This window comes from Atractosteus spatula, chromosome 6 (assembly GCF_055471065.1).
Source record: "Atractosteus spatula isolate fAtrSpa1 chromosome 6, fAtrSpa1.hap1, whole genome shotgun sequence".
In the NCBI taxonomy this organism is placed as follows: Eukaryota; Metazoa; Chordata; class Actinopteri; order Semionotiformes; family Lepisosteidae; genus Atractosteus; species Atractosteus spatula.
The window spans coordinates 3,142,824-3,165,053 of record NC_142711.1 but is presented as its reverse complement, the minus strand read 5'-3'; the positions used below and the strand labels follow the sequence as shown (position 1 = coordinate 3,165,053).

The window sequence follows — 22,230 nt, the reverse complement described above, 5'->3', positions numbered from 1 at the left end:
AACTGCTTTTTATGTAATCAGTTAGCACTCCAGGAACATTACAGAAAAACATATTTCACTTTCAGGTCACCAAAGATACAGCTGTTACAGTAGATGGGTGCAAACATTAATAGACGATTCTTATACGATTCTGATACGATTGTTTTTAAAACGGAGCAGTGTTTCTCAACTTCATTGGTGTCATAAACTCTTGTGTTTAGTCCTCAGTCCAGGGTTTGTATTATGAGGTTTGTGGTTAGATTGTAACCTTTAACTAAGACCTGAGGTGTCTATGTGAATTGAAAGTGCACAGACTGGGCACTGAGCACTTCAGCACAGAGAAAGTCCGGTGGCCCGGGCCGTACTAGGAAAACATGTGGAGTTGCGTGAGACACAGGTTGTGTTTTTTGTACAGAGCTTTAAAACCAGATCACTGTGTTCACTGATTTTTTTTTCCAATTGTTTGACCACCTCACTGCATGCAGGTTTGTGAGCCAAAATAAACTGTGTAAAACCTGACAAAACCTCTTTATGCTGACTGCTGAAAACATGTGCTGAATGATTAACTTTAGCACCTAACGCTACATAAAACAACAAGAGCCAGACTTTACCTTTTGCTTAACCTAAGCAATTTTAGATCTGGAAAGCACGCCCAATGCCGAAATGCTTAAGTGTTCTATAATATTCAGGTATTGACTACCAAGAGTGGAGGTCTCTTTACCCCATGTTTCTGTGGAGAGACAGATTGTCATTCTGTACACTCAACATTTGTGCTGTGTGGGAGACAAGACAATGATTTTTGCGCTACCTGTTTGATTTACTATGATAGTTTACTATGAAACTTCACCTTGAAGGGAGCCTGATTGCTTTAAAAAAAAAACGTATTCAACTTTAGGAATGCTGGTTATATGCAGGATAGAGTAGAACGTAAAATCAAAACTTTAACCAGGGAGATCAGCTGTTATATTTATATCTAGGTATTTCAGAAAATCCTTGATTTCGTGTGCGCACTGCACGAGTCCCTGGGCTGGAGCCAGTCTGTGGATCTGCTGTTCAGAGCAGCAGAGGCCGATGAGCGACAGTTTAAAAGGAATCGCAGTGACAAGATGCTGCACTTCTGGTCACAACTCCACTGTCGGTCCTAACGCAGCACAGTGTAATTACAGCGAGCTGTTGGGTTTGCAGTAAAAATCCATTCACAGCAAGAAGATGCCAAAAGGGATTTAGAAATGTAATCAAGCACTCTCGCTCCTACACTTCTGCTGATTGTTGAGTCATTCATTCAGAAACATTTCTTGGTCATTTAAAAAGTTTATAAGCCTTGTTATAATGATTATAAAGAGACAGAGCCAGTAAGCCAGGATGACCTGGTAGTGTTGTATTGCATAAGCAAATCTGTTTGGGTAAAGCGTTCAAAAACTGCTTGTTCAGCAGTATAACATAGCAAATAAAATAGTAAAATAACATCCAATGGGAGGGATGAGAGCATACTTTGCCTTGGATTTACTTCAGATTTTCAGTTGTTCAGAGATCTGAGTATGTATGCTTTCTTTCATTTTTTTCAAGTTAAAATATTTTTTCCTACACAGAATAGCCTTTAAAATAGAAATTCAGATTTTGAACAAAATGATAAAGCATGTAAAAATCGGTTTCTTGGGTTTTTGAGTAGCCCTGTTATCTGTAGTTAGGCTTACATTTATACTCAAGTGCTAATTAACCTTTCTATTATTCATAGAATAGTAAATGTTTTAAAGCTTGATATTCTTAATACACTATAAATCTGGATAGCATCTGGCAGTTCTAATTATGTTTCAGTAGTGCTCATTTACATTTTAGATTTCAGTTGCTTAAACACTCATATATCTTACTTTACTGCCTCTGTGATGATTCCTTTAATAAATAATTTCATAAAGCCCTGAAACGCCATGTAAATCTTTTATAGAGCAAATAAAATCAACAGGACTTATCCTTTGTTATCTCAGTGGAAATGAATGTTTCTCTTTCCGGGAGCTGATGCTGCCTGTTAGAGGTAAACGGGTTTAATTTCGAGGCCTTCACAATTCAGAAACTTCCCAGCTCGCTCTGGAAAAACCCTTGATAATTGCTCAGATTTGAAATCTTGTTAATAGGATAAGCACACAAGATTTGTCCGTGAGTCTGTCTTGCACCTTGAGAGACTGTTGTATTTTACTTTCTAATGTTCGCGACTTTATTTTTTGTTACTTTTTAAATAACTTTCACTTAAAGAGGAAATCCATTTTTCCTTCTTTCACCCACCACAGAGCTGACATCGCTCGACTCGCTGGCTTTTAATACAGGCTACACCCCCTGTCTGCTGTGCTCGTACCCGGCTGTGAAGAAGGGTCCCTCGTTTGGTTGTGGACCGTGGGATCCGAGTAGGCTGCATACGCCAAGAGTTTTCTCCTCGTGCCCGATATTACCCTCTGATCTCTGGAAAAATAAATGTACAGACGTATTGCAACGAAGGCAGAGAGGTTTAATACCAGATGGAGAAGCAGACACCCGATCTCTGTTGTGTTAGTCCTTTGGTTGGTGTTTGGCGTTAAAGCTCTGTCAGATTTTTAGAACAATGTACGTCAAGGCTGTAGGATTTCAGAAAGATGACAAGGAGGGTTTTATCTGTATTCGTCTGGCTTTTCACTGGCAAACAGCTTTGATGATTGAGTGTATGTCTGTTGGGGGGGGGGGGGGTGTACATTATAAAGTGATTTGTTTTCATTAACTTTAGAAGGTCGCGGGCCTCGGTTTTTTAAAAAAAAAAATTCTCCAGTTCTGTCTTCTCAGATCGGCATCTCGGGTGCTAAGTGTGGGGCTCTTTCTTTCTGCTGGCAGGGTCCTGCTGGAGTCCCGGCGCAAGTCGAAGAAGATCACGGCACGGGGGATCTTCGCCGGCGGCCGCGTGGTCAGGGGTGTGGACTGGCAGTGGGAGGACCAGGACGGAGGCAACGGCAGGCGGGGAAAGGTACGCGGCGCTGGTCCGGAACGGGGCTCGCGGTGGAGCCGCTGCACTGCACGGCACACGGGTTCCATTCGCCAGGCGATGGGGATCGTCGATACAGGCCAAACAAGAGCGTGGCTCTGGCGCCTGATGTATCATAGGTCGCTCTGCTTCCATTGACTGGTGATCTGCATCTCGACAGCAAGCGGTAACTCGCTCGGTCGGCAGCACTTGACAGGTCCGTATTCTGGTTTCAGTCAGAAAATGCCTTCTCTCATCGCTGTGAGGTGGTTAGTTTTGTAATACTCCCTTGAAGGGAACAGGACAAAAATGCTTGTTTTTTCTTATAAGGTGTTTAGCTTTTAATCTTCACACCAGGGGCTGGCTAACAAGTTAGCATATCTTCAAAGATAATAGAGGTATTTCATTATCTTAGGTTACCTGCCAGCTGTGTCATGGTCTCATGTATCTTTTCTCATTTGTTTTAAGCATTAATGTGAATTAACTTTCAGATGTATCATAAGCTCATTGACCACCGATCTTGTAATGGGTACATTTATCTGTGGTGGAGAATTTCTGCTTGAATGTCTGGAAAGCAACTTTCTTTTCATAAAGCTTTATTTGTTTATGTTGTGGATTTTAAAGAGAGTTAAAATACAAACAGGGAGTGGTCATAATTATATGTACCTTCTAAGATAGTTAGCAATTGTCAGTGGCTGTCAAGTAAAAATTTTTATAAAAAAGTTTTATATTCACCCATAAATACGGATAGGAGAAGTATTCACTCTTCATTTTTTTTATAGTTTCTTAAGTTATGCAGACATTTAGAAAACTAATACAGAACAGATGTCAGAGTTTTTCTCCAGGAAACATTTGATACGTTACAAGTAAAACTTATAAAATAAGTATATTTTATATATACTTTATAGTATAGTATAAAAGTAATTCAGAACAGGTGTTTAATGTTAACAATGGCACCATGCTTAGCATGCAGAATTAGTGTGGGTTTTTACAGTTTGGTAATATAGAAACGTAATGCATAATCCAGTGTTCGTTTGGAAACAGTATTTCCCTGTAGCCCCAGTGCATGGTGGAGACTTGGAGTTTGATGGACGTTTTATGCTATAATAACAGATCAGAAATGGAAGCTTTTAAATATTCGCAACCTGAAAGTGCATACTGTAGCTATGATCAGGATGCCTTTGTTTTTTTGAAATGTTATAACAATTATAAAGTGATGGTCCAGATTTAGCTCATTATTTTGTGCATCGTAGGCACATGGCTTCTATCCAGCCAGCTTCTGCTTACCCAGCGGTTTTCTGTTCTGTTTTGGAAGAATCCCTTTTTCCCACACTTTCCCCCTCTCGTGACCTCCGCCACATCTGGGGGGGTCCAGCCTGCGCCCCCAGCTGTTTACAAGGCAGGCCTCTTCCTCTTCTGGCTCCGGCGGTCTTGAATCATCCTTCCCTTGAAGAAAGAACAGGATGTGGCCATGTAGTCATGCTGCCTCCATGAGAGCCTGAAGACTGAGTAATCAGCCTTTTACTCAATTATCTCTGGTGCACTTCAAAACAATTTTTATATATCGATTTACTTCTACAACAAGTTCTCAGTTTCTGTCATGGTGTGCCTCACAGCGCCTGGTTCGATTCCTGGCGTGCTGTCTGTGTGGAGTTTGCACGTTCTCCCTGGCGTGTGCGTGGGTTTCTTCCGGGTGCTCAGGTTTTCCCACACAGTCCAAAAACACACTGGTAGGTCAGTCGGCTTCTGGGGAAAGAGGCCCTGGTGTGAGTGTGTGCGTGTCCGTGTGTGACCCGTCAGGGTGGACCCTGCCTTGCGCCTGTTGCTTTAAGGGCCAGGCTCCGGCTCCCCCACAGCCCTGAATCGAGTGGAGTGGTTAAGAAATGGATGGATGACTGACCGAGTTCTTATTTGATATCAGAGGAATGTTTGAGCCCCTCCCGAGTTTCTTGTCCTCATGAGAATGAACAGCATTTTTCTTGCGTTTTTTCATCCCACGCGTAAAACGGCACTTGAACATGGCGGAGGGGTCCTTCTCCAGTCACCACTGAAGTGCTGTGCCCAGCCATTGTGTGCCAGTAGAAATTATGCTAATTTAAGAGGGAGCTTTAGTCAGGCTGGAGTGTTCAAGCCCAGAGTGGGATTTAGCCTGGGACCCCCGGCCAACTCCCCTACTCTTTGAGCAGTTAATGACCGAGCACTGAGGACCTCTGTTCCATCCGAAGGCTGGCTGCTCCTGTAATAGTGTGACCGCCGCACTGAGCCAGGCTGGTCCAGAGAGTAGGGTGCCACCTTCGCCACTTCTGGCAGTGCCCTGCTTTTCCTTGGAGGGGTCCCATTTTTCTCGCCAGGCAGCCTCGCCCGAGAGGCGACACCGCTGTCCTCAAGCCCGGTCCAGACGTCTCCACTGCACAGGAACTGCGCAAAGAAGGGGCTTGTTCAGCGGGCAGGGCCCTCAGTCGCCCTGCCCGCGGCCCCAGCTTGGTGTTTCAGAGTGTGAACAGGCTGGGTATGCCTCCGTTCTGCCTCGGCTTTCTGTCTCTGCGGTTGTGCTGCCACGGTTTTGTGCTAGGGGGTTGTCCCTTCCGTGGAGTGGACGGGCAAGTTCCCCTGTGCCTCTGTAGTAGGAGTTTGATCCTTTTCTGCTCATCCCGTTTGCATCTCGGCTTTCAGTGTTGTCAGGTTGTGTGCGATTTAAAGATGAGAAAGGAGTGAGTTCCTACCCTTTGGGGGAAACGTACAGCTCACAGCTCTGCTTGTCTCAAGCTGAAGTAAAACTTTGTGCTATTTTGTCAGAGGGGAGTGCTTTTTACTTGGGGAGTCCCAAGTGGGGAGCTTGTTCTGAGTTTTTATTTTTGTCCAAAAAAACTGCTTTCTTCTGCTTCTCCCAAAAACAGTCACCAGCATCTACATAGGAGTATCGCAAAAACGGTAGGAAGCATGCAGCTGGTAGAAAGATCTGCTGAATTGCCATCTTCTAAAATAGCAGTGCATCGTGGGTTTTGGTGCATTGTTCTGTGCTGCACTGCTAATAGAGCCTAACAGCATGTCTGCGTTAACAGCCCATTACTGTTTCCAGCCAGTGACTTGAACAAATGAAAGCAGATGACAGGAGCACACAGAAATGCCAAGCTCCATTTACGGTAACAACAAACACATGTTTATCCTCTTGTGCTTTTTAACTGATGATCATTACAGATTATAGGGCTTGTTCTGGTTATGTTTCCCATTGATTCTTTGAATTCAAAGTCTTTGATTTATTGCTCCCAAGAACGCTGAATTGCTGCTGTTAAGGCTATTAATAAGAAAGAAAGAGGTGCGTCACAGCACACTGGGATGAAGTCCAGCGGTCAGTCCAGGGGTTCCTCTGGGGTCTGGCCCTGCAGCGGTCCCGGTCCGACTTTGGTCCTTTCTGCACTTGGCAAGCCAGAGCCGTCCCAGGATCCGTGACCGAGGCCTGTTGATGCATGTTAGTCGGGAAGAATCGGAGATGAAAATTTAGGAGGAGTAGCAGAAGAGTTTAAAAAAAAAAGTGCAGCCTCTGTTTTGACTCGAGGAAGAATAGTGCAGCTTGGCTTCAAGACGGGAAACTCTTGGAATGTTGTGGGCAAGTTGAGACAACGTGTTCCGTGTGGATAAGCAGCTTTGGGCGAACTTGGAGATGTAGTGGAAGGAATGGCTGCAAGGCTGAAATGAGCTTTATTTGTGTTATTCCTGGTGTATTTTAGAGTTTCACTCCTCCAGTCAAAGCAATATGATAGTGACATGGTAAAGCGATATCGTGGGGATATTCATAGAAAGACAGGAAGCTGCTCCATTCCAAGGAAAACATTTATCCTACTGAGACCACTGAGAATCAAAACATACTGGGTGGAACAAATCAGTCAGTCACAAAAGCTTGAGAAATTTTTCTTCGATGGGCTTGCACTGTAACTATCGTGCTAGGCTGGTGGGGTGAATTGAGCCCCGTTATTTTCCAAGTTCTTGTGAAGTTTCGTTGAACTTCTTGTCCTCTTGCCTTGTTACAGGAAACCACACAATAGCAAGTTTCAGTGTGAGCGTCTGTCAGCATGAGACATTACATTCTGCTGTTATATAATATAATAAACTCTCCGTTTAACGACCAAAAGGGGAATTTTGTCTGTAAAATCAGAGACACCAGACTTTCCCTGCAGTAAAGAGGAAATAATGCACAAATAATAAGGTCAATTGAAATACTACACAAGCTGAGCAGTCGGGAATGCCGATGGTGCCCTGTTGAAGTGGGGCAGTTGCTTACGATGAGTCTTTGAGTTTCATATGCTTTAGTGAATTTATGTGGTATACTGACAGCACATGAAATAAAGTGCTTGTATATTTATGATAAAGACACAGGAATCATTTTCATTGCCTGTGTTGCTTACAGTTGTTACAAAATTAGTCAATAGATCCAGCAAGCACATATGTATGTAGTACATATATTAATTTTTGGGCTAAAAAAAGGAACATTTTACAGACATTTAGCAATAACAGACACCCCGTCCCACCGGTACTCCATTAAAATAAGGGTTTACTGTATTCTTAATGAGCTTTTCTCTTGGCGAGCGCTTAAAAATATCCCAACAATATCAGAAATGCAGTGGGACTGTAGAGCAATGTCATCTTGTGATTTGTATTCCTATGACCTATAAGTAGTCACCACTTGTAGTAAAAGCTGAATGTGCCCTCTTTCACCATTGTGCATCCAGGCATCGTGGCCTTGAAGCAGTCGTCCCTGAGGGCCGCGGCCACTCGGGTTCGAGGGCCGTAAGGTGGGGCGCAGGCCTGGGCACCGATCCGAACTCAGACGGGAGTGTGGCGGGAGGGGGCTGGGGGGAGTTTGAGCGGCCGAGTCAGTGCTCGGCTGGAGCCCCGCGGCGCTGTTTCTGACCGCCTGCCCTCGCTCCTCTTCCCGTGCAGGTGACGGAGATCCAGGACTGGAGTGCCGCCAGCCCGCACAGCGCCGCCTACGTCCTGTGGGACAACGGAGCCAAGAACCTGTACCGAGTGGGCTTTGAGGGAATGGTGAGCGGGCGGGGCGGGGCGGGGGTGTCCCGGGCCCTTGTGCGTTCCCTGCTCCGGGCCGTCCCTTTGTGTGCGCCGAGCAGCTGGGAGGGCGGACCGCGCTGCGTGTCCGTGATAAAGGAAGCCCCCTGCCCCCAGAGCAAAGCCTCAGAGGGAACAAAGGGAGGGGGGGCGTGTGGGGGGGCCCGCAGCGGCCGCAGGACGGGAGCTCGCCAGCTCATTGGCCGAGCGGCAGGCTGCGTCTTTTGAACCCGAGTTGTATAGTTTTTGTTCCGTCCAGTAACAGATTGTCTTGGTTTTTCTCAGGGGGGAGGGGAGGGGGTGTTGAAGGGGAATCAAGCCAGCCAGCCAGCCATGCGCTAGCTGAGTGAAAGTGTTCTGGCCGCTGGCTTGCATCAGAAAGAAAGACCATACCACAGCAGTTACGGAGCCCAGATCATGTTTTTTTTTTCCAATTATGTTAAAAATTAGGAGTCCTAATGAAAAGCTGCGGTTAAATTGCCTTGTGCTTTCGGCCTTTTCCGAGTTTTATAGCATTTGGCTTTGTTTTTGCTGACTTCATGCAACTGGAGCAATAAGCTGTGTTAAATAGATTTAACAACCCCGGACTGGGCTCTTTATGAATTGTCTTGCGTTATGGAAGACTCCTCATTACTTTACATGAGGTGCAATTAATTCTAATTAACCGCACTTGTTCTGCAGGCTTGATTGAAGAGGGATTTACGCTGCACAGGCAACAGAGGATGAAAAGTCTGCCCATCATTTTCAAACGACTGCCATTTCATCTAATTAAAAAAGGGAGCGAAAAACACCAGACAGTATTAGGAGTGCTCTCAGAAACAGTATTAAGGAGACTTTAATTGCTAATGAGTAATTCCATACGTTCCAGTCTTATCTGGGTCTTGGCGGTAGGAGTAATAGATGGGTTTTAGGGAGCAGAGTACACATTTAGTCGGCCTGTGTAATCTCACTCTCTCACTGTGAATTCTCGTCCCTCTAGTCTGACTTGAAGTGTGTGCAGGATGCCAAGGGGGGTTCCTTTTATCGAGACCACTGCCCCGTCTTGGGTAAGTATCCTTGTTATTGACGCACCAACAAAACAGCCTTTGGAATGAACGGCCTATTCCTGGTCTCAAGACCATAACAGTGCAGGCAGTAACACCGAAACTCAATCAAGGAACCAGTGTCATTTTGTGTGAGCTCTTTTCCGTTTGGGAAAAGTTAGAGGCTCCTGCTCCATCTTGTCAGTATTTATTACAGGCCTTGATTGATATAGCCGACGTTACGCCTTGTTCAGGAAATTCACTCTGCATTCTGTTCTCTCGCAGATCTGGTATAAAATTAGACTGTCGGTTTCAACAACAAGGCAAAAAGACTCGCGTACCACGTGCTAAAACAAAAAACAGCTGCACTGTTAACAGTTATACGTTCATGTGTAGAATCGTTGAAGTATTGCTACATCAAAGTGTTTCTTTAGCAGCTGCATTAACACCTTGGATTCTGATCTCCAATGCAAGTTAATGTTGGGCCTGGTCAGTACTGGGTTGTATTGGGAGGCCTCTGTGAAATGTGTTGCTGCTATAAGTGGCATTAGTGGACCAGTAGGTGCTACCCTTTCACCTGCACCTGGATTTCTGTCATTGTTTGGATCAGATGTGAACTTGAGGTCCTGCCTGTTTGGTTTTTAAGGTCCAGTGGCACTGTACATAAGACTGGGGGTGTACTGGCTGCAAGAATGAATTAATTCAACCAGTGAAATAATTTCTCACTCATAGTAGCTGCCATGTCTCCCCTCATATGTGTGTTTGGAGTGGTAAAGCTTTATAGAAAAGCAATGTGAATATTTGAGTGGCATTTTATATTAATATTTTTTGAATCTGTAGTGTTGGTCCATCTGCTAGGGGTTACGAGAAACTGAATTCCCTCATATCTGTGGTCTAGATAGGCATCCTGCAGAAAGGAAGCTCTGGCAATAGTGTCTCATTCTCTGCTCGCGTGGGGACAGAGGACACCTGTCTGAGCTTCAGGGAAAGAGGGGAGAATTTTTTTAAAACTGATTTCCAACCGTCTTTCCATCAAGACAGACAGACTAACAGCACGAAAAGAGATGCAAAGGTGGATTTTCAAATTCTATAAATCGTTTTTTGGAGGAGGGAGGGGTAAATTTTATTTTTAAATAGCACTTAAAACCTTCCCCCTGCTTGGCATGAGTTTACCTGAGCTGTTTTAATGTGCAGTTAGCTAAAGCTTTGTTGGTAGCCTGCCAAAGTGAAGAAATACAGACTGCCCTTTAATTAGATGCACCGGTAGGGAAGGTGAGGAAAACTTCAGAAACGAAGGATGCGCAGTGCTTTCTTGGCTGCTGTGTTTAATGTTGCCACTAGATGCCAGTGTTAGCCAGGATGCATTCCTTGAGTCCCTGCAGTGAACACAGGTTTTGCCTTTTAGCTTGAACTGCACTACAGTTCCTTCTCCCAAGACATTGGTCTTTTGTTTTTGAAAGAGCGATAATGTAAAACCCCACACTGACGCATATCACTGGACAGGCTGTTGTTGCAGTGATGTGGGTTCTGTCAGGTGAAGAACATGGCTCTGTAGCTGAACGCACTGTATACTGCAGCACAGCACCTCTGATGCTGCAGTCTGACCGTGGTAATCGGGCCCCGAATCCGTCCATATTAGCTCTGCAGGAGAGAGCTGTGCCATGGGGCGGTGGAACAGCTGCTTGATTTCTTTTAAAACGTGCTGCTTGCGTGGGGAAGCGCTTCAGATTTATGCCCTTAATGTTTGCTGACACTGCCGCATGAGAATAAAGGCTAAGGATTTTAATTAATACTGGAGAGATCACGGTGTCCCCAGAATGCGTCTTTCGCTTGAGCAGTAATGTTCTGTGAGATCTGTCGCGACCCGAGGAGGCCCGACTAGGCAGTGGGGTTCACGTTCAGTACGCCGCAGGTCGTGTTGAGCCTCCTGAGGTAATTGCCCCGAATTTTTGCGCCAGTCAGTGTGACGCAGTGCAGACCGCGGCGCGGGGCGGCGGGCTGTGTTTCTGGGTGCCGGCGATGTGAAAGAAGGGCCAGCGGGTCTCCAGGCCCTCATGGCTCCGCCGCCGCCGCGCGGCTCTGCTTCCCCCCTCGCAGGAGAGCAGAACGGCAACCGGAACCCCGGGGGCCTGCAGATCGGGGACCTGGTCAACATCGACCTGGACCTGGAGATCGTCCAGTCCCTGCAGCACGGCCACGGTGGCTGGACCGACGGCATGTTCGAGACCCTCACCACCACTGGCACCGTGTGCGGCATCGACGAGGACCACGACATCGTGGTGCAGTACCCCAGCGGCAACCGGTGAGGGCGCCGCGTCCCGCATCATGGGTCATGTTGCGTACAGTACCTGTGCTCTACAGCCACTTGGAATGAAATCGTCCAGATCTGACCAGTGTCCCCAAGCCCACAGCGGCCTGTGAAAGGGAAAGGGTGCCGACGGCTCGGAGGTGCCATCTCAAAGGGTACAAATCCGGGACATTTGCCAGCCAAAACGGAATAAAACTAAGCAGCACACAGCTTTCCACACCACATGAATATCTGTTATCGGTTCCCTGGAGTTTCTTGATCCTGCTAAACTAAGAGCCATGTCTAAGCGTGGCGGATGAGTACGATTCGGAGTGATGAGCCAGTGGAGCACAGCCACGGAGGTCCTGGGGCTCAGACTGGCTTATACTCACAACGACACGCTTTCCTGGCCAGTGGGGGTGTGGACTTCAATTCAAGCTTTATTGTCCCCTAGGGGAAATTTGTTTTACGGCACAGTCAAACACAACACAATGACAAATACACATCATCAAAAGGGAAGAGAATACAGCAGTGTTACAGGAGAAAGAAACAAGAGACAAGAGACAAGGTAGTTACTTTGCATTGTTTGAGAGTGTGATTGCAGTGGGGATGAAAGATTTCCTGAGTCTGCTGGTTTTACACCTGGTCTCCCAGATGGGAGAAGTGTGAATTCACAATGGAGGGGGTGAGACACACACTACCTGGTGCTTTTGGCTTTCTTAGTCACCCTCTGTTTGTAAAGGATGCTTAAGTTGATTTGATTATTCCCGATTATTTTGCCACTCATATTTACCAATTTACCCAGCCTATTACAGTTACCTGTCCAACTGGTACTGGTTTAATGTCTCATTTTACCAACACACGCATGTGTTGCTGTACACGCACTTAATCTGCACGTTTTGTGTTTAAAGTACCGTAAGGATAGAGACTATTTTAATGATTCAGGACAAGTTCTCACCTTAACGCGCTTTGTCGCAGCTAGCAACGGGCAATGTGAGCGTGCGTTTGAGACCGTGTACCCTGGATGGACACGCTGTGGGCAGGGGCGGGCAGAATCACTCAGGTGAGGCACAGGCAGATGAGAAGCCTTGTCTCCAGCTACTGGCTGCCTCCCATCTCACACAAAAAAATGGCTTTGTCTTAGCCTGGATGTGGAAAAATCATAAATGAAATCACTGCATGGGATCTGTAAATCAAACATCACTCATCCTTTTAAAAAAAACAACAGGAAATAAAACTGTCACCCTTAACATTTAAAATTTAAAACAGTTAAACAGAACGATGTACAGTTAATAATTGGCTAAAACCCCCAATAAGGAAAAAGATTCGTCAAGTTAAATTTGGAGTTTTTAAAATAAGATGAATAATTTTAAAATAAAGGTCAGTGAGAGGAAAAGGACAAAGAATAACTGTACAATTCAGACGTGTCTGTAGGCTTAGGATTCATGTCTCCATTCCATTTCTAGTACCAGTCTGCACTGTACAGCTTACATGAAATTGTCATTTAATATCAAGCCTAGATAACTTTAAAACTACAGGAACATCTTGTGTGCAGGACTGTTTGTGTTTGGTAGCTCCTCCTTCTGGTTGCACATGGTACCCCTCCATGTGCCTTATGCATTCTTATGAGAAACTAGTTTCTAATTTGAGGCGTTTTTGAGTTATCGCTTCTGCTGTGTAACTCGAGAACCTCTTGTATATGAATACAGTTTCTGTGCATTTGGATTTCAATTTCAGCTCGATACTGCCGTTGACCTAAAATGAAACCCGAGTTCTACTCATAGATCAAACATCTGTACTCGGACTGATGTTTGTGTTGGGCACAAAAATGGTGAAAAAAGCATTTCTCTTCGGATTCAGGGACTCTGTTGCACGTCATGTAACCAGCATTTCATTCATCCTGCAATCATTTCTGTCTCAGAAGGTAAAGAAGCAGAAATGCTGACCTAATAACTCGCAGACACATAGGAATATCAGTTGCCTTTGCTGCATCAGTAAGCACTAGATGCCTGGACCAGTTTCTGCATTATGTTTCAAATCCAAACCAGGAGCTTCTGCTCACAGTGTTGAGGTGTGCAGTTTGCTCCAGCATTGGACAGCAAAACATACTGCTAATACTTGTTGTTTGTACCGATGCTTGTCACCTAATACAGTATCTGCATCTTCATGACGTGTGTCACACAGACATTCTCCTAGGACATCTCCCATTCCCAGGTTTACAGAACAAGATCTCAACAAAAAAGTCAACAAAACAAAACAAAAGTAAAAAAAAATAGTTTTGTCCACCAGAGAATCGTGGATTTTTTCAGTATTAAATTTCACTGTGCTCTGTAGAAATAATTTAGAAGCCACATGGATTTGCCAACAGGGCAGTCCAGAATTAATGGGATAAATTCTGAATTGCTTTATTTTCAGATGTGCCGTGAATGGCACTGTGGGGTTTTCCAAAAATACACTGACTCTTCATGGCCTCATCTACATTTGTAGCAAAGATGATATGCTGTGCTTTAAACAGTGTGCCATACGTTGATGTGCTCAGTCTAACTCCATTGTGTTCTTGCCTCATTCCAAAGCCAGTCAGTTCCTGCTCAAGACTTCAGACACACACGAATCAGGCAAGCTGTATCTGAATTGTATCGCCCTTATCTAGCAAACACATGGGTGTACAGTATTCATTTGTGTTGCTGCATAACTACATTTTAACCTTCTCCGTGCTGTAGCATTAGTTCTTTGAATGTATTCCATATTTTCTCTGCTTCTGACTTAAATTAGCTTAAGACTTCTGACTTAAAGAGCTCGAATTAGCTTAGCCAGCAACCATGTCACCCTGCAGCTCACTGCTGGCAGCCCACTGAAGCCCAGCAGGTGTGAGCCTGGCCCGTACCTGGAGGGGAGACCCCCTGGGAAACACTAAGGCTGCTGCTGGAAGAGGTGTTAGTGAGGCCAGCAGGGGGCGCTCACCCTGCGGTCTGTGTGGGTCCTGACTCCCCAGTATAGTGACGGGGTCTCACTGGAGACCCTCGTGCTGACCTTCCCCCCGTGTGTGTCGCAGATGGACGTTCAACCCCGCGGTCCTGACCAAGGCCAACGTGGTCCGCAGCGGAGACGCAGCCGCCGGCGCGGAGGGGGGGTCCTCCCAGTTCATGGTGGGCGACCTGGTGCAGATCTGCTACGACATCGACCGCATCAAGCTGCTGCAGAGGGGGCACGGGGAGTGGGCGGAGGCCATGCTGCCGGTGAGCGACGAGCCCCGGGCTCTCCGTCCGCGGGCACAGAGGGGCAGGGGGAGTGGGCGACGAGCCCGGGGGCTCTCTGTCCGTGGGCACTGCTCCGCCACAGAGGGGCAGGGGGAGTGGACGACGAGCCCGGGGCTCTCTGTCCGTGGGCACTGCTCCGCCACAGAGGGGCAGGGGGAGTGGGCGACGAGCCCGGGGCTCTCTGTCCGTGGGCACTGCTCTGCCACAGAGGGGGCACTGCTCTGCCACAGAGGGGCAGGGGGAGTGGACGACGAGCCCGGGGCTCTCTGTCCGTGGGCACTGCTCCGCCACAGAGGGGCAGGGGGAGTGGGCGACGAGCCCGGGGCTCTCTGTCCGTGGGCACTGCTCTGCCACAGAGGGGCAGGGGGAGTGGGCGACGAGCCCGGGGCTGTCTGTCCGTGGGCACTGCTCTGCCACAGAGGGGCAGGGGGAGTGGACGACGAGCCCGGGGCTCTCTGTCCGTGGGCACAGAGGGGCAGGGGGAGTGGGCGACGAGCCCGGGGCTGTCTGTCCGTGGGCACTGCTCCGCCACAGAGGGGCACGGGGAGTGCCCAGTGCTCTCTGTCCGTGGGCGACGAGCCCGGGGCTCTCTGTCCGATTTGAGTCGGAGGCATATTTTAGAATTAATTTACCTTTGCAAAACGGCAAAGTGCCTTCATAGGAATGCCCTGCAAAAAACCATCATATTCTTCTGTTCTCTGTCCTCCTTCAGTTTGAGTATTTGAGGAGTTGCAGTCTAGTTTTTTCTGGGTCTGACATGCCATTTGGATTCTCTGACTATGCTTCAAACAGGAAGATCATTTTCTTCCTTATTTAGTTCAGAATGGTCCTTTTCAGTGCCCTGATGGATTTTGCTTAGAGGACACACAGTTCTTATGTTCAGTGGGAAGATATACTGGCTATCCTTCAGATGTTTGAAGGACCTGTATTATCAGCATGCAAGCCAGAAATACGGCCGCTTGTATACTTTTCAAAGAAACGATGAATAATGAATATGTAAGGGCACTGGGATACTCATGAATACTCACCCATTAATTAGCACTGAACATATGTTTTAGCTACGCAGTAAAACTTGGGTTTTATTGTAATACTTTTCTATCCTCCTGTCAGCCCAGAGCATAATTATGCTTGTGGGGGTTGGGATGGATACCTGTCTCCTCTTATAAGATACATAGGATCACTTTAAAGTGACCAATTATTCTGTATGTTGGCAGCTGGTAGATAAACTTAACAAACTGCTGGAAGTTTGGTAATCGGGCCTTTTTCCATGTGATAAGAGGCATTTACCTTGGTCCAAACATTCCCCCTCAGAATTTCAGCTTGGATATTGAAGTTGTGGAGGGCACTGTACATTAATGCCCCCTTTTTGCATTTGAGATCTACGGTGTGACAGGAGGAAGGCTTGTTATCCGTTGGTCCTTTCTGAAGGGCTGTGGCAGACCTGAACGAGGAGCTGCTGTGCTCCTGTGGAAGGGAGTACCGAGATGTCTTGGCAAGAGCCTGCTCGGTCTGGCTCTGGGTTGTGTGCAGAGCACATCCCTGGCAAACGACATCATGCACGTTTAGAAACGATCGATCTGCCTGCAAGCGCAGTCGTTCCTCCCCAGGGCCGAGGGCAGCCCCCTCCCCAGGGCCGAGGGTCCCTGCGCGGCAGCTCAGCTTGCTCTTTTTGTGTGCCGCAGACGCTGGGGAAGGTGGGCCGGGTCCAGCAGATCTACTCGGACAGCGACCTGAAGGTGGAGGTGTGCGGGACGTCCTGGACTTACAACCCCGCGGCCGTCACCAAGGTGGCTCCTGCCGGCTCCGCCGTCACCAACGCCTCCGGAGGTACGGGCTGGGCGTCGCTGGGCGTCGCTGGGCGTCGCTGGGCGTCGCTGGGCGTGGACACGGGCAGTGGGGCCCACTGGGGCGGATGAGGCAGCGAAAGCGCAGCCTTCTGCTGCGGTGTCGGCAGGGCCTGCTGAGCGCTGGTGGGGACGGGGCAGATCGTAACTTCCAGCTCTGGATGCAGCTTAAAACAAAGCAAAACAAGGAAGAGACGTAAATTCTGTACTTTCTCGCACAGATGTTTAGAAATGCAGTAAGTAACGCAAAGAGATTGAAATGCACCCTAAGCCATGAGTCCCAAAGTATACGCTTCTTAAATGTGTTTGCTGTTTTCCCCAGCCCTATTAATTGTAGTGACCTCAGCCAGTCAGGTCATTGTGTACCAAGACTGGGGTTAATCCAGCAAAGAGAGGAGCCTCCCTGAAAGACTCAGAAATAACACACTTAAGGTAGTGGTTCCCAGTCCCAGTCCTGGTGACCCACACACCTGCTGGTTTTCACTTTCATTAGATCACTGAAATCTTAATCGACATTTTTAAGAGCTGGGAGCAAACAGTTCAGATGAACTTTACTATTAAGTCAATGAAGGGATTGATTGTGTAACTGAGGGCTCTGTTGGAACAAAAACCAGCAGGAGTGTGGGCAGCCAGGACCAGGATTGGGAACCCATGCACTGGGTGTTTCTACTCACCCAGCAGCCGGAGTTCCTCACTGTCAAGTTACTGATACCTCATCAAACCAGTTCCAGTTGTTGGTGATGGCTGATTGCAGGTGTTGGGGAGGTGCTCTTTTTTGTGTGAATTTTTTGCTTTGTGATTTAAAAAAAAAATTAGACTTCTATAGTGGCAGGGTGGAGCAACGGTCAGCTCTGGGGACCTGGTTCAATTCCGGACCTGGGGTTGTGTGTGTGTGGAGTTTGTATGTTCTTCCCCGGTTTGTGTGGGTATCCTCTGGGTGCTGGTGTTTGCTTCCACAGTCCAGAGACATTCTGGTACTGTGTAAGTTCATTGTTTTCTGGGAAAGTCAGCCCTGGTGTGTCTGTGTGTGTGTGTGCCCTGCGATGGACTGGCGTTCCTTGCCTTGCTCCTGTTGCTTGCTGGGATAGGCTCCGGCTCTCCTGTGACCCCGTACTGGATGAAGCGGTCGGAGAGTGGGTGGTTTCAGGCTTGCGGGTACCAGGACAGGAGGAGGCGACGCCGATAAAGGCAGTGTGCGGACGTGCTTCCCTGCAGAGCGCCTGTCCCAGCTCCTGAAGAAGCTCTTCGAGACCCAGGAGTCGGGCGACATCAACGAAGAGCTGGTCAAGGCAGCAGCCAACGGGGACCTCGCCAAGGTGGAGGACATCCTGAAGCGGCCCGACGTCGACGTAAGTCCCCCGCCCGGGCCGTGTCGGAGACCCCCCGGGAGCGGGGCGGTCCCGTCGCCTTCGCCAGCGCCCGGCTCCTCCCCCACCCCCTCTCCGGCGGGCTGCGGGTTGGCAGCGGGGCGAGGTTGCACATGCTGCTGGCTTTCTTGGAGCGGAGGTGGAGGATGAGCAAAGGCGCTGCGTGGGCGAGGGACCCTGCGGTGGTTTTGGCGGAGATGAAATCGTTGTTTGATGATATTGATCTGAAGTGGTGAGCCCTTGGTCTGAACATCCATCATTTCTCACCTGTGCTGAAGGCTCGTGTTTTACTGACACTGTTCTGTGAGCTCCAAGGCCAGCTCCAGAGATTCCCTTGTTACCCCTCTTAATGATGATCCTTCTTGACATACCATGAATCAGGCAGGGTTTTGTAAAGCCTGACAGGTCTCCACACCGACCTGCAAGAACCGAGCTGTTTTTAGATTTTGTTTACTGGGGAATGTTATAAGATACGAGACCTTGTTGAAGAGCACAGAAGTTAATTAATAGTGGTGAGCCACAGAGTTACAGCAGACTAAGGCCAGAACTAAAACTGAGGAGTGGTAGAGCGCGGCTGTTTTTTTTGCATCACGTAGCACAGAAGAAGTTGTAGAAAAGACAGAAAAGGCAACCTCCTGAATCCATTTATGCCCTGCGCTCAGAAGCCGAAACGGAGTGTTCGCTGTAGCTGATGGGAGTAATAACTCCTCAAGCTCTTTTATTTTGGCTGCGAGATGTTGGTATCTGGATACTGCGTGGACTGAGGGGGAGAGGTTTTATTGAACCATTTGCAACTTGCTATGGGCCTGAGTCACACACTTCAGGGAAATGAGTTTGCTCTGCATCTGAGAATGGGCTATTTATATGCAGTCCTCAACTTGTGGAAACAATTAGGTTATTAAAAATGACAAATGCCTCATTTCATGGCACCATGGGCTTCATCCTTATGCCTGAAGGGTTTGTTTGTTCACAGTTATTGCAGTGTAGCACAGAATGTGACCTTTAGAGCCCTACTTCGGGATGCAGACTCGAAACCACAGAGGTGTACTTGGCCATGCAGACAAGTAGCCGTACAGGCAGAGAGCAGCTGGTTGAGGCTTTGCATTCTGTGATCTGATCCAGGCTCGACTGAAGATGAATGTATTGCTCTTGCTCGTCTTGAGATTGTCTCAAACACCCTATTTGATCCCTAATGTACCTGTGCAAAAACAGAAAATAATGTCATAGTATTCACCAGACAAAAAAAAAACCTGTCACACAACAAAAGAAGAATTGAAAACTTTTAAAGCACTCCAACTCTCCAAATTGAGGTGCATCAATTTCCACTTCTAGAGTAGAGTGTTGCATCAGTAATTTATCAGTATTTAAGTAATTAATCTTTAGGAACCCCTGACATTTGCTGCACCTAGTATTTTAGACACAAAGTTTTGTTTCTCACATGTTTAATCAGATGCCTGATTTGTGATCTGCAGTTTTAAGACTTTTAAGTCTCTGGCGACGACTAAGGGTTATCATGTGACGGAGTAGCTCTTTGTCCAGCTGTGTGTATGAGAGACTGTTATCACTTCCACACTTTGTGAAGAGCATCAACTGTAGTAGCCTTTAGGATTATCATTAAGGTTAGGGTTACTGTTGGGCAGATGAATGTTTTTTTTTTTTGTCTCTGGCCAGAGTACTCAGGACTCCAGCTATTGCACTGGTGTCCAGGGTAGTGAGGGGCTGTGGATGTGGTCTTCCCACAGGCCTGTGGTGGGGCTGCTTGCAGTGGGTCACTCTGAACAACACAGAGCTGGCATGGACTGGAGGAGCTGGCGCGTCTCTTACTAACAGCAGTGCAGGCTCACGGGCATCTGCCCAGTCTAAGTGGGCAAAGGTAGCAAGCTGGGGACGCCTCGGCATCTGATTATGTGTTGTAGCTTGAGCTATCATCGCCCCATTCGGCTGGTAGCCCAAAACGGAACTGGTGAAACGTGTTTATTAGGACTCGGCTTGTTCAAGCACTTTTACTAGTTGGGCTGTGGGTCACAGTCTTTTATCTATCAAATTAAGCAATTAGCTAGCAGTGACGATTTTGTTTTATCTGTGCTCATGGATTTAGGGATTTCCTTTAAAGGAAATGTATGCTGTAATGCAGGCAGTATGATAACCTCCTAGAGATTGTGTGCATGTGCACAGGGTTTAATATACTTTTGTGTGTCAAGTTTGGGAACGTTTCTTCACCGGCCTACTAATTTCTAAGAAATGTTGTGAAGACTGGTGAGGCAGTCCTCAGGCGCTTTACAGGATGACTAACAATAATAAGAATACAACAATAAATAAGAACACACACGATAAAACACAATTACAATATATAGAGGAGACTGTGGATGGTGGTACTAGGAAGAGCAGAGGGGTGAAAAATGGAACCAGTTCAGTAAAGGCTCTTCTAAAGAAGAAGGTTTTGAGTCTGGATTTGAAGGAGTTTAGAGAAGGTGACTCTCTGATATCCTTGGGCAGAGAGTTCCAGAGCTTGGGGGCATAACAGGAGAAGGCCCTGTCACCCCTAGAGTGTAGACGAGCTTGGGGGACAGTAAGGAGACCAGAATTAGAAGAGCGAAGGTTGCGAGGTGGGGAATAGGGCGATAATAGCTCAGACAGGTACTGAGGTGCCAAGCCATGCAGAGCCTTATAGGTGAGCATGAGGATTTTAAAGTCTACACGGAATTTGACCGGAAGCTAGTGCAAGGACTCCAGGATAGGAGTAATGTCATTAGCCATCACCTTTAAAATCTGTCAGCAAGTATCTGAAATTCACTGTCCCCTCCCGTGTCAGGTTTTCTTCCTGTGGCGTGTAGAAGAGTAAATACACGAGGGAGAGGTCCTCGCAAGCATGGAAGTACAAGTCTGTACTTCTGTGTGCAAGGTCCTTGCTTTCTGGCCCTCCTGCTGCTTTCCCTTTTCATTGTGGAGGCGTCATCAACAGCCTCCAGTTCCCAGCGCTGCGCCCGAGAGGCGGCCTGTCACCTGGAGGACAGGGGTGGCTGTTGTCGGACTCGGTGCTGCAGCAGGGGGTTGCGAGTGTGTTCTGCAGCACAGCTCCTCAGCCACACGCACGCCAAGCGTCCCATTCCACAAATATCACTGCCTGGGCCTGCATGCTCATGATCTAACTGGGAAGTGTGGCCGTTGCCTTTTCGGAGAAGTGGCCGTTAGGATTCCCTTAACATTCTGTCTGCTGCTGACTTTCTGAAACTTTAATGTCACGCGCTGTTATTTTTCTTTTTGCTGCTGAGTTTCAGGTGTTAAAAGTTAGGTTGAGTGGTATTTTCCCCAACATCTCATAGTTTCTCACAGGCCTGGCCCTTGTTAACAGTTTGTATCAGTTTTGTGATTTGTTGAGCAGAAGTGATGTCTTTATCAGTGGATTCCAATTATTTTTTCAGGACTGTTCCACAGAGCAGATCTGCTCTGATGTAGCAGTGAAGTTAAGTTAATTACCACACAAACAGGAAAGTCTATTCTTGTGTGTGACTGCCTGTGGACAGATGGCAAATGCCTTTTGTTCTTAAACATCCACATGTGTGATTCACTGTGTAGTTGTATGTCAGACTAGCTCTATTTGTCATATTGCAAAATATGAACCAATTAATATAACACTGTAATAAATCACTTGTGTATTAAAGTGTCCCAGATAACACCTAAGATTCAGCTGAATCCTTAGCTGCTCTACCGAAATACATATACCTGGTGAGAACTGGTTTCTGAGAAGTCTTCAAATTTCCCAAAATACTTCAGAAGTTTATAAACAGCATTTGGCCTGAATAGAGTAATCTAGTTGATTGGCTGTTGTTGTTTTTTTCAAAATGCAATTACAATTGCATTTGCTTCCTTTTTACAAGGTTTTCAAGAGTGTAGAATACAGTAATGTAGAATATTTTTCAAAAATATAAATCTGTTTATGGATCATAGATCATGTATGGTGTTTGGATCCATTTCTTACCAAATGAAGCTGAAATTGTTCATTCACATGCCCTATCAGCTAATTGTCCCTGTCCTGTGAAGTATTTAGCAATAAAGTGAAGGTATTTGCTGTTCCCTTCTCTTTTGAAAGATAGCAGAAATTGTCATGTCTATTTACTGTAAATATGGCATTTTAAGTGTTAAGTATCGTGAGTCTATAACTTTAAAAAATTCGCTTCTGTAGTTTTTTCCCTTACTTTATGGATCTAACAAAGAAGGACCATGGGAATTGAAAGAATCTTACATATAACTGTTGGGTTTAAATAGCTTTGAAACTGATTTTTTAATACAGCTTTTGATATTGCAATAAACAACGTAGCTACAGGTGGTGGACAAAAAATGGAAACGCCAGTGTAAAGTCACTTAACATGTTGGGCCTCTGTGTGCTGTGGCAAAAAGTCAAGTGTCTGGAATTCTGCAGGGTGGATGCA

General features: G+C 46.8%; 1 protein-coding gene across 3 annotated transcripts in view; it reads left to right on the top strand.

Annotated features, from left to right (window-relative positions):
- mib1 (MIB E3 ubiquitin protein ligase 1) overlaps positions 1–22,230 on the top strand; it is a 104,449-nt gene that overhangs the window by 13,584 nt on the left and 68,635 nt on the right. For all 3 annotated transcript variants that reach the window (XM_088918855.1, XM_088918854.1, XM_088918856.1), the window contains exons 3-9: positions 2,833–2,962; positions 7,898–8,002; positions 9,003–9,069; positions 11,143–11,347; positions 14,385–14,568; positions 16,272–16,416; positions 17,649–17,782. In XM_088918855.1, the coding sequence (XP_088774981.1) occupies positions 2,833–2,962; positions 7,898–8,002; positions 9,003–9,069; positions 11,143–11,347; positions 14,385–14,568; positions 16,272–16,416; positions 17,649–17,782 (970 nt within the window). The remainder of the gene's footprint in view (positions 1–2,832; positions 2,963–7,897; positions 8,003–9,002; positions 9,070–11,142; positions 11,348–14,384; positions 14,569–16,271; positions 16,417–17,648; positions 17,783–22,230) is intronic.